The sequence below is a fragment of the Castanea sativa genome, chromosome 1 (assembly GCF_040712315.1).
Source record: "Castanea sativa cultivar Marrone di Chiusa Pesio chromosome 1, ASM4071231v1".
NCBI lineage: Eukaryota > Viridiplantae > Streptophyta > Magnoliopsida > Fagales > Fagaceae > Castanea > Castanea sativa.
The window spans coordinates 28,604,672-28,615,705 of NC_134013.1; the positions used below are offsets into that span (position 1 = coordinate 28,604,672).

General features: G+C 35.2%; 2 protein-coding genes across 2 annotated transcripts; both read right to left on the bottom strand.

Moving 5' to 3' along the window:
- Window positions 1–1,958: 1,958 nt before the first annotated feature.
- LOC142628364 (uncharacterized) lies at window positions 1,959–3,395 on the bottom strand. Its single transcript, XM_075802480.1, has one exon. It carries the CDS (start codon window positions 3,284–3,286, stop codon window positions 2,180–2,182), a length of 1,107 nt encoding a protein of 368 aa, XP_075658595.1. The 5' UTR covers window positions 3,287–3,395; the 3' UTR covers window positions 1,959–2,179.
- Window positions 3,396–6,901: 3,506 nt separating this feature from the next.
- Window positions 6,902–10,761, bottom strand: LOC142638151 (uncharacterized). The gene is made up of 7 exons (XM_075812159.1): window positions 10,452–10,761; window positions 9,618–9,764; window positions 9,326–9,424; window positions 8,953–9,144; window positions 8,710–8,829; window positions 8,129–8,200; window positions 6,902–7,442 (listed from the first exon to the last, which is right to left on the bottom strand). The coding sequence occupies exons 1-7, from the start codon at window positions 10,707–10,709 to the stop codon at window positions 7,218–7,220; spliced, it is 1,113 nt and encodes a 370-aa protein (XP_075668274.1). The 5' UTR covers window positions 10,710–10,761; the 3' UTR covers window positions 6,902–7,217.
- Window positions 10,762–11,034: the final 273 nt, after the last annotated feature.

Consider the following 11,034-nt stretch of genomic DNA (forward strand, 5'->3'; position numbering starts at 1 on the left):
ATCATGAATGTGCATTGAAAGGATGTAAACCTTAAATCATTGTGTCATAGCAAACAAGGTCATAATTAAGTTTAGACTATTTCAAGTGCAAATATAATAATTATAATAATAATGCTTATTATAAGAAAAGATAACTTCAAATAGAGTCGAGAAATTAAATGTGGTTCATACATATATAGATTAGGTATTGAAGTTGGAATTAACTTTTATTGAAAATGATCGTTTAAACTCCAAGAAATCAATAAATTGCTTGCAGCAGCAAAGGCAATTCATAAGGTAATGGAGATTTGAAAAGAAAAGAAAAGAAAAGGAAAGTTGGATAATTACATGTTTAAATCCTATTTCCTGGTTCATAATTCTTTTATGCAAATTCATGTCCCATTAAAATGTTGTAACCATGTCATTGAAGGCAGAGTAGAAACCAGAGTGGCATTCCCATTAATGCAGCAGCACCTATTGAATAATTCCCCTACTTGTTTCTTAGACTATTAGGATCATAGAATTCAAAATATTAAAAAAATAAAAAGAGATGGTTCAATCGAGCCCGACTCACCAGGCAATTTAGGTTCAGAAGCACACCAGCTCGTTATCCTTCCACTGTTGAGAGCGGGAGGTCTTCGCTGCTCTGTGAAACCAGCCTCACGCTGTGCCCTCCACGTTAGGAACCACAAGACCCAGGCCTTCGCCGAAGTCACATGGTTCAACTCTCAACTTGGAACGGGCGAGCCAGGTAATTGCACTTATTGACCCTGCCTAGTGAGTCTTATCATTGTTCCGTCTCTTTAGTACCCTCGCTCGAGTTATAAGCCAGCGCTACCCAGCTCGGTGCTCCAGAGAGCACGTGGCACCTATTATAAAGTTATATGCTAGTTGTAATCTAAGCAGTGTGGGACAATAAACAAGAAAATTATTCAAGGGGTATGACAGCATGACTGACTATATGAACAATCCTTATCCGAGTGGCAAAATTCATCTGGATTCTTGAAATTTTGGTTGTTTGTGACAATTTTTGCTTTGCTTGAATGGTAAAGATACATTATTTCTCATCAGATTGTTACGGGATTACACTGCATGGTTAAAATCTGAGCTACTTTAATACGGAGGAGAACACTTGAAGTTGTAAAATGGTTTTAAACAGCTTTGAAAATTATGCAAGATGTGTATGCTAATGACCTGGAATTTTGAGACGAAATCAGTGATGCTCATGCTCTGCACACATTTGGCTTTGAATACCCAACTTTGCAAACAAACTTCTAAACAGCTCCAGTGGGAAAGACCCCCTCATTATTTTGGTGGAAAGCAAATGTTGATGCTGCTTGGTTAAATGGTAAAGGTACATTGCAGTAGTAGTGAGGAGTTATGCAGATGATTGCTTGAAAGCATGGATAAGAACATTCTCAACAGTGTCTGCTTTAGTGGTTGAAAGTTGAAACTCAAGGAGTTAATTGGGCACAGAGCGTGCAACTAATGCCGAACTACAATTGTAATATAGATTATAGAAGGAGATGCTCTAACTGTAAGGTATGTTGTAAACAATCCCAAGAATAGATCCAATTGGGAAATAGCTCAAGTTGTAGAAGATATTTATAAGATCAAGTTAAAAGGGCAATCCTCTTTCAAACCCTCCTTCAAGTGTGGGTGAGTAGAGAATATAACAAAGCCGCACATGAACTAGTCAAATGGGCTACCAAATCTTGTTTTGGGAGCCTTTGTCTATTGAATTTTCTTCATGTTGGCTGGCTATAGTTTGCTTCCTTGTTATTAAAGAGAGAACTACCTATAGATTTTACCACCAAGACCTCCTTTTATATTTTCGATATTTATAACTTAACTAACACCCCCTAATATTGATTCCTAATATTTTTTTCAATATGTTAGTCCTAATATTTCCAATATGGACATTCTCGATTCAGTTCAAATATTGAAAAATAAAATAAAAAAGAGCATAAGACCTATCAAAGTCCAAAGTCCAAACTCTTCATTTCTCCATAAGAAAATACCCGAGGGCCGGTGAAAATTACATCACAAATTCACTCCCTCTAGTCAATTGGCCAGACCAAGACTTTTGAGAGAGAGAAAAAAAGAAACCCACCGCATACATTTTTATTTACAAACAACCAAAAAAAAAAAATCTAAATCCATGTAAGAAAAACATCGACTCCAGGCCCAAGCCCAGCCCTCATTCGCTCCAGTACTTCTCATCACCAGCTTGACGATCCTCCTGCTCATCGTCAGAGCTGTCCATCGCCAAAGCCATCTTAAACTTCTTCACATCCTCCACAGCCGCACTCCTAAACAGTGCCACATCGACTGCACCAGAAACCATATGGTACCCTCGTTTTCTGAGATCATCAGGTCCATCGTAAGGTAATGCGAACCCAGACAAGTAGGCCCCACCATTCCCACCTTCGCTATTCAACACAGCTCTCTCAGCTACTCTCAACATATCTTTGACTTTCTTGTTCCCTGGGTCCCACAAGTACCCCATACTGGCACTCAGATCCAACGGCCCCATTTGAACGCAGTCGACTCCATCAACGGCCGCGATTTCATCGACGTGTTTCACGCCTTCTACGGATTCCACCTGGCACATGATCAGCAACTCGTCCTCGTAGTTACTCAAATACCCTTCGTCGATTCCGTAGTTCGAAGCTCTCACGACAGTGTGGGCGGAACCTCGGACGCCACGTGGCGGGAACCGGCAATAAGAGACGGCTTCTTGGGCTTCGATTGGGCTTTCGATCATGGGAAACATGAGGCCTTGTGGGCCGAGATCGAGGGCTTTCTTGGCCCATGCAGCGGAGCTCTCTGGCAATCGTAGAATCGCTGGGGTGTTTGTTGCGGCCAGCGCGTGGAGACACGCGAGCGCTTCGGGGATGCCACCAGGACCGTGTTCCATGTCGACGACTACGAAGTCGTAGCCGGAGAGACCGACGATTTCGGCTAAGGTTGGGGAAAAGGTGAGGAAGAAGATACCGTACAAGGTTTCGTTGTTGTGGAGACGAGATTTGAGGTTTTTGAGGTTGTTGGTTGTGTTTGTGTTTGTGTTTGGGGAAGTGATTGTGGTGGTGGAGTCTATGGGGGAGAGATCTGAGTGAGTAGTGGTGGATTTGGATTTGGATTTGAGGGGGGTTAAGGTTTTGAAGGTTTGGGATTTGAAGAATTTGGGGGAAATGTTGGAAGTGAAAGCCAAAGGCTTTGGCTTTGGCTTTCTGAGAGTTGAGAGAGAGGAAATGGAGGTGGTGGTGGTGGCGGTGGTGAAATAGCTGAGATTGAGAGAAGCCATGGTTTGTGTCTTTGAGAGTTGAGACTTTCGAATCTCCGATGAATGTTGAATTTAATTGAAGACAGAGGTTTTAGGAGACTTTTTTTTTTTTTTTTTTAAATAAGGCGAGAAGAGAACTTTAATAAATGACTTTGGCATAAAGTTCTAGTTTTAAAATAACTGGTTGCTAATTAGTCGCTAATCTGTGTGATGCACGTAAAAATTATTGAGTACGAAGGATTAATATTCTTAATTATTTAATAAATGTATGAAAGACAAATTTAAACAACAAATTATTCAATATTTCTAATTAATTAAGATGAACCAAAACAATAGCAAATATACTAACCCATCCAACGACAAAAATAAAACTCATAAGTTTAAATTATATCCAAACAGAAAAAAAAAAAAAAAAAAAAAAAAAGTCTCATATTAATACAAAGAGAGAAACAAAACAAAAGGCTAAATGTAAATTAAAATTATAAAACATTAATAATGGTCATTGTAAACCACAAAACATATGCACAGCTATTTAAAATCACTACTATCAAAAGAACTGTAAAAAAGATAGCACTATTAATAAAATAAACAATCAATACTTAATATAAAATAATATAAATAATAAAATAAACAATCAATACTAAATATAAAATAATAAAATAAATAATGCAAGTGCATGATGTTAACACTTGATGGACGTGGCAAAGCCACGTACACTTAAATTTGAAATATTCACAAGCTTGGTGAAATATATTTTGGTGGTAAATCATTGGAGCCATAGATTGAAGACTTCTTTTGGAGCTATGTTAGTTGATAAACTGTTTTAATATTTTTTTAGGATAGTGAGTTTGATATTTGTGGAACTCTTTGAGATTGTATTTGGAGACTTTGGGTCCGTTTGGATAGAACTTATTGCTGAAAACTGAAAACTGAAAACACTGTAGCAAAATAATTTTTAAATATGTAAATAGTACTGCGGAACCCACTTTTAATAAAAAATTGTTAGAAAAGTACATGCACAGTACGCGCACAGTGCGCGCACTGCACGCTTGTCCCCCACAGCAGCGAAAAAAAAAAAAAAAAAAAAAAAAAAAAAAAAAAACAGGGGAAAACGTGGATGCAGCTTATAGCTGCATCCAAACACCCTCTTTATTGTTAAACTTTTTGTTGTTATGGGGTTCATAGGAAAGATTTTAAAAGTTTGAAGTTTATTGTGGATATTTAATTACGCTATGTTCCATTATACTATTGTTGATTATTTATAAGACAGGTTATACATCTAAATCCTTGGTATGGGTTTGGGGTGTTACAGACCAAAAATGCGTCTGTTGAAAATGAGAGTAAGACATTTTCCAAAACTGATATTTGTAAGTCTTTTTTTTTTTTTTTTTGGCTAAATACTGAAAAGTTCACACACCATTAATAATAGTAGCAACAATAATAATGAAAATTTTCTTTACATACTTTACAACTGCTATTCTATTCTTCTCAGATTTCTCATTCACTTCCCTACTCTTGTCCTTCGCAACATTTTATTTGACAATGAGAGTAAGACCTGCAAAAGAAGTATTTTTAAGTTATTAATATGAAAAGAAAATAATGTAGAATATAAAATATGACTCAACCTATTTTATAATTTAAAAAAAAAAAAATCAAAGACACTAAAGAGTATGTGAGAGTGGGTAAATAGTTGGTTAAAAAAGGTTTCTTTGGGGGGGAGGAGATGGAACTTTATTGAAAATAACCAAACAATTTACAAGTAAAAAGTATACCCTGTTTAGCCACAAGCCAAACAGGAGAAAGACTACCAACATAAAAAACAAAAGAACCCATTCATGCCGAAAGTTTTTTTTTTTTTTTTTTGAAAATTCTTGGTTTGGCTGAATTAAGTTGTTCGGTTGTGAAAAGGTTTTTAAATTCCTATACTATTCAAATTTCCCAAGTTGATTCTGTTTTTTCCTTCTTCTTCTTCTTCTTCTTTTTTTTTTTCCTTCTCCACAGTTTATTAAATCTCTAATCTTTCTCTCTTTGTTTTTTTTTTTCTACTCCTATTTTGAATTGTTCCCATCCACACATTTAACGTTTTTTTACTATAATGATCAAAGTATCACTACCTAGCAAATATATAATGAAATAAGATCACTACCTAGCAAATGCAGTCAAGAAATTTAACTTTATTAATCTCAATTAGTTGAATTAGATCACAAACGAAAACCTAGCAAATATATTTTATATTCTTTTTTTCCGTCAAGGATCTAATAAGCAAAAGATGGATTGCAAAATACTTAACATGTGTATGAAGTGTGGTAAATCTTGAAGCCATAATTGGGTGATGCTACAGAGCATTTTTCCTACGTTTGGAAAGAGAAAGTTTGCAAGAATGGTCCGTGAGAGAGGGATAGGTTTGCTAGGGTTTTTAGGTGGGAAGAAAGGAGTTATAACGTGAGTCTTTAAACTTGAGAGAGGGATAGGTTTGCTAGGGTTTTGAGGGATAGTTTTTTGAATCCTAACGTGAGTCTTCTTAATGATTATTATAGTCTAATTAATGATTATTTGAGTGTAAAAAAAATATAAATTAAAAATGCTGACGTAGAAAATTGTGGAGCTAGCAGAGCTTCGGTTTTATATATATATATATATATATATATATATATATATATATATATATATATATATATATATATATAGATTAAATAAGATTGTTAGTTTTTCATTAATAATTATTAGTTTTTTAAGTTAATAATTAATAGTATCTGGACTACTATTTCATAAATAAATAAATAAAAAAGAAGTAATTGGACTACTAAACTAAGTAAACTGTAAATTTTTTTGAGTAGGGTTATAAGAAATGGGATACCTCACTTGTCACGTGTGCACGTGGATTTTTTTTTAGTTCAAATCTTCTATCTCACTTGTTTTATTGTTCATTTAATTTATTAAATGCTAAATTTATACTTTCTATTATTTTAATTTTTTAAAATAAATAAATAAACTCATCATATTTAGATAATTGAAATAATAAATGACAAAAATTTAGCATTTAATAAATTAAATGGACATGTGACATTTTTATTTGTAGAGTAAAAAGAGTGAGACAGAAAATTTAGACAAAAACCATCTTCTTTTCTAAGGTTATTATAAAATTCGGGATTTTTTTTTAAAAAAATTTGGAGAGAGAAAATTCGAAATGTGTTGTATTTTCTATACTCGTATTGACATTTTCTTTAGTTATACCATTTTATTTTCATAAGCCGTGCAATCTATGTTTTTCTAAGTTTTACCCTTTTTTATCCATGCTTTTCCCTCAAAGTGAAAATTAATATTACCTTTGTAGCCATGCACTGGAACCTAAATAATGGCCAAAAGCTTTGGCAATTCTTAGCTAAAGAAGAAAGAAGGCACAGCTTCCAGCACAATGAAACAAGGTCGTTCTGTCTTAATGCTTTGGTGCTAGTTAGCTATAGCATTATATAGTCCTTTCCTTTCAAGAGATAAAAGGAAAAAGGACTTGACAAACTGCCTAATGTTTATGTTATGTAACAGCAACATGACAGCATCAAATTGTTAATTCCAGAAGAATACCAGCTCGTGTTAATACAAAATACATGATTGAAGAAAATTCTGTTGAGAAGAGTATATCAAAACAATTGAACAAGTTATATATCTTTCTAAACGGGAAATGGATAAAAAGTAATCTACCAATCTGCTTCCAGTGTATTTTGACTCAGTAAATTTCAATATATAATCTTCCAAACAATCTTATATGGGAGAATCCCAGCTAAAACAAGATCTGAGAAGAACTATAGGAGCTACAAAACTAATGCCCTGAAGCACAAAATGGAAGAATGGTCATGAGCGATTGATATTGATTGTGCTAAATTTTAAAATGGCTTTAAAAATCTTGTTATTCAAACTAACAATAACATAGACATAGCATATTGCTCTTCTTCAGTTAAAGCTTCAAAGCAGCCTTTGCCATGGCCAATGCACCCTCATAACTTTGATTTCCACCAATAAACCCACTCATATGGACGAACACACAACCAGGGATACCTGCTTCCCTTGAGAGTTCATCATCCCTCAGACCTCGCCATTGAGAAGGGAGAGGCCTTCTGCTCTCAAAACTATCAGGAGATACTGCCACCGCCTGCACTCTCCAATGTTTGCTCCTGTCATCCTGGACATTATACAAGTATATTCAGAACTTTCCTCACGAAAACATGCAATCAGGATTCGGAAGACATACCGGTAAAGTTACATATAAATGAGTTTTGATGAGATGCTATAAATAAAACTGGTTAGTGACAGTATTTTTGACATATTTCTTGATGATAAACAGAGATTAATTTGAGTATTGGGGAGACAGGCCCCAATAGAGACCAAGAACAAAAGGCTGATGATACTAGTTGACAAAAAAAATACACTCTCTCCAGTCGTACAACACAGAACTACCACCATACTGAAGAGGGCATACTTAATACTTATCATAGCAGCCTTCCATTTGAAGTAAATGCATTTCTTTCTTAACCACCGAGACCAAAGACCAGGAGACAGTGCTAAAAATTTGGCTAAGATCAAGTATACAAGTGTAATGTGGAGAAGAGCACCAGAATAATGACATTGCAAGTAAATTACCCAACTCTATTCACATGCACATCCTCTCATGATCGACAATTTATTTGCTACGGAAAACTCAAAAAGACTTCCTTCTTTTAAAGTATTTAACGTCAAACTTTACTTTGATAAGAATAAAATATATATAAAAGATTACCATGCTACCCAATCTATTTATAAATGAAACAACCACATCCATCTGAAAAATCCAAAACAGGACAAAAATTGCAGAAGATAAAATATAAATACCTGATAGAGAACATATTTGACGGTGGGTTCAATCTTCATCTCCTCCTCAAGCTCAAATAAGTGAAGCTTCCACTGTAAGGGAAAAAAAAATTTATATATCAGATTAAAATCTTCATAACATCAAGTACATCATTGATGAGGATATTATAAATCACCATAATATAGCTGATATCCTAAGCAGCATACTTTTATTCATGGAAAATGGAAAGCATATCATTTGCAAAAATTATTAAATCACTGTACCAACTACCAGTTTAAAATAGGATATAAAATAAAAGAAGGGTTTGTTCATGGATCATTTTGGGAAAGTTTTGATACCACTTTCATGAGAAATATAAAAAGGTATCAGAAAGTCAATTGCTTCTTTCAAAAATATTTCCTAAATCAATGGCCCGTTAACTTTACCCATAAAAGAATTAGATAAATTCAAACATATATAATAGAGAGGAGAGGGAAGAAGGTGTATAGAAAAGATCAAATGAATGAAAGCATTCGATAGGTATTATTCAACATGGGTATGAAGCAACGTTAGACTAGCAATATTCCGTAGGTCCAGAAGAAGATAAGCATTGCCAACTTACAGGACAGAATGTAGTCAAAACCATAATTTCTCCACTAGGATCAATATCTTGTCTCGCTGTAAGACACTCCAATACAATTGATTGTGCTGGTAACCAGGATTTTGCATGATACCGGACCCTCTGAAAAACAAAAAAGAAGTGTTATATTTAAATCTTAGTTACTTGCAGATCTCTGATAAAGTAAATAAGTTAATGAAAAAGGAAAAAAGTCATGCATATCCACTGACTATAAGAAATGCTCACATCTAAAAACTCACTGCCAGCCAAAGCCATTGCTCGCTGAAAAGCCTCATTCTCCTTCTCAGGTGATTGATCAGGTTCTATCCAATCCAAATTTAATCTTCCAACTCTTGAAGACAGGTGTGTATTATTCACATATCTAGGAGGCTTGTCTGTATCATACCGATTTATCCCATTGTCAACAGCATCAATTGCCTGCAAGCATAAATAAGAATCTTAGGAAAATCTCACTAACCACCAGTTTATGTGAATTGAACCCAAAAAAAAAAAAAAAAAATACCTCACTTGTCAGCAGATGACTATATTAGCCTAAACTGAGAAAGTAGTCAAAATTTGGGAATGGGAATAACCCTATCCTACATGGAACATTTAGTACCTCCATGAAGCTCTTGTAGATGGCCAAAAATAACCGATGAACATTTGGATGCTCCTCATCAACTTGAAGCTCCTTAGCTATTATCTCCTTTCCAAAATGGTAAAACACCCCGCCCCCCCCCCCCCAAAAAAAAAAACACAACAAAACAAAAGAAATACAAGTTAGATTCTTAACCACAAACAGACACAAACCACAAACAAATCATCAGCACCAACAAAATTAAATCAAACCCAACACACTTTCAATTCCCACATACTAACTAACAATAACCACTGTTAAAACAAAGGATTACCTTGTAAACAAGACCAGCACTACTGAGCTTTGTGGAGAAGCCATGCCCAAAAACCTCATCAAACCCCTTCTGGTGATGATCATACCGATCCCGACTCGGATCATACACACCCCCAACATCAAGAACAGCATCAAGGCCCTCCAATACCTGCAAACTCAAAACCAATTCAAACATCACCCTCACATAGAGCCAGCCACTCATACATTACAAACACCCCCATTTCCTCTATAATAGACAACCTCATCAAAAACTAGTAATCCTACAACTCCAATTGAACAAAACTTCATCACCATCCATAAAACAGACCCACTACAAAAGAAAGCTTGGAGTGAATTTCAAGTTCTGATTCGGCTCAAATATGCAGTTGGTCTCTAAATCTTAGCCCATGAGCAATTTTAGTCCCTACAGTTTAAAGTGATCACTTCTAGTTTTAGTAGAGTAAATGCCTTGGCCATACTAAAAATTGACACAAAAAATACTCCATAGGGGACTAAAAATGATCAGTTTAAGTTTTTTTGGAATTAATAGCGTTCACTTTAAGTAATCTAGGGACTAAAAGTGATTACTTTATACTCTAATAAGGACAAAAGTCTCTCATAAACTAAAGTTTACAGACAAACAGTGCATTTTGGCCTCTAGATTTTGAAGAAAGTGATGCTCCATTGAGCTACTGAGTAAACGTTAAGCTCATGAAATTCACAAAAAAAATCATATAAACAGCAGATTAAACAAATAAATAAATAAAAATGTAAACTTTTTCATTTTCTTTCTAATGGGGTTTAATTTTCCTTGGTTTTCTCGGACAAACAGGGAAAGTGATGAAAGAAAACGGACCTGGGTGTCGCGAGAGCGAACGATTTCGGCGTTGGAGAACTTATCGGTGAGACGAATCATGAAACAACCAAGGGCCTCGTCGCAGTGGAAGCTGCCGTTGTGCGTGCCAACGCGCTTTAAGGGCGCCTGGTTAGGAGAACCGGCGGAAGAGAAAGCGGAAACCCTAGTAGCCATGAGAGGAAGAAGAAGAGGAGTGAACTGGGTGTGGAAAGTGAAGAGTCTCTGGTTTAAGCCTCTGGTAATGGTTTGTGCCAGCATTGCCGAAACTTAATAAATAAGTTGTACAAGTTCTAAACTTAGATACGGTTCACCCACGATAATACAAAGCAAACGTGTTATGTCTTAGACCTTTTTTTTTGTTCTTCGGTCTTTCCTTTTTTCTTTTTCGAAATTTTTGAAAATAAATGGTAAATCAAAAAAATATACAAATATTTTGACATAAAATTTAATTTTTTTTATTTTTTAATTTATTTACAGGAAATATTTTTCTTAGTGGAGATTCACTATAGTTGTAGAGGAACAAATCTCTCCGACACGAGAAGGTATTGTCCTCTTCGGAAGCTGGTTCCTTAAGGTTCTGCTC

Bases quoted from the DNA above. Each gene is read 5' to 3' on its own strand.
- LOC142628364 (XM_075802480.1), bottom strand. From the start codon at position 3,286: ATGGCTTCTCTCAATCTCAGCTATTTCACCACCGCCACCACCACCACC.
- LOC142638151 (XM_075812159.1), bottom strand. From the start codon at position 10,709: ATGCTGGCACAAACCATTACCAGAGGCTTAAACCAGAGACTCTTCACT. The intron at 9,765-10,451 runs GTCCGTTTTCTT...TTGAGTTTGCAG, and splicing joins TTCGCTCTCGCGACACCCAG to GTATTGGAGGGCCTTGATGC. The intron at 8,201-8,709 runs GTAAGTTGGCAA...TTTCCCTTACAG, and splicing joins TTTTGACTACATTCTGTCCT to TGGAAGCTTCACTTATTTGA.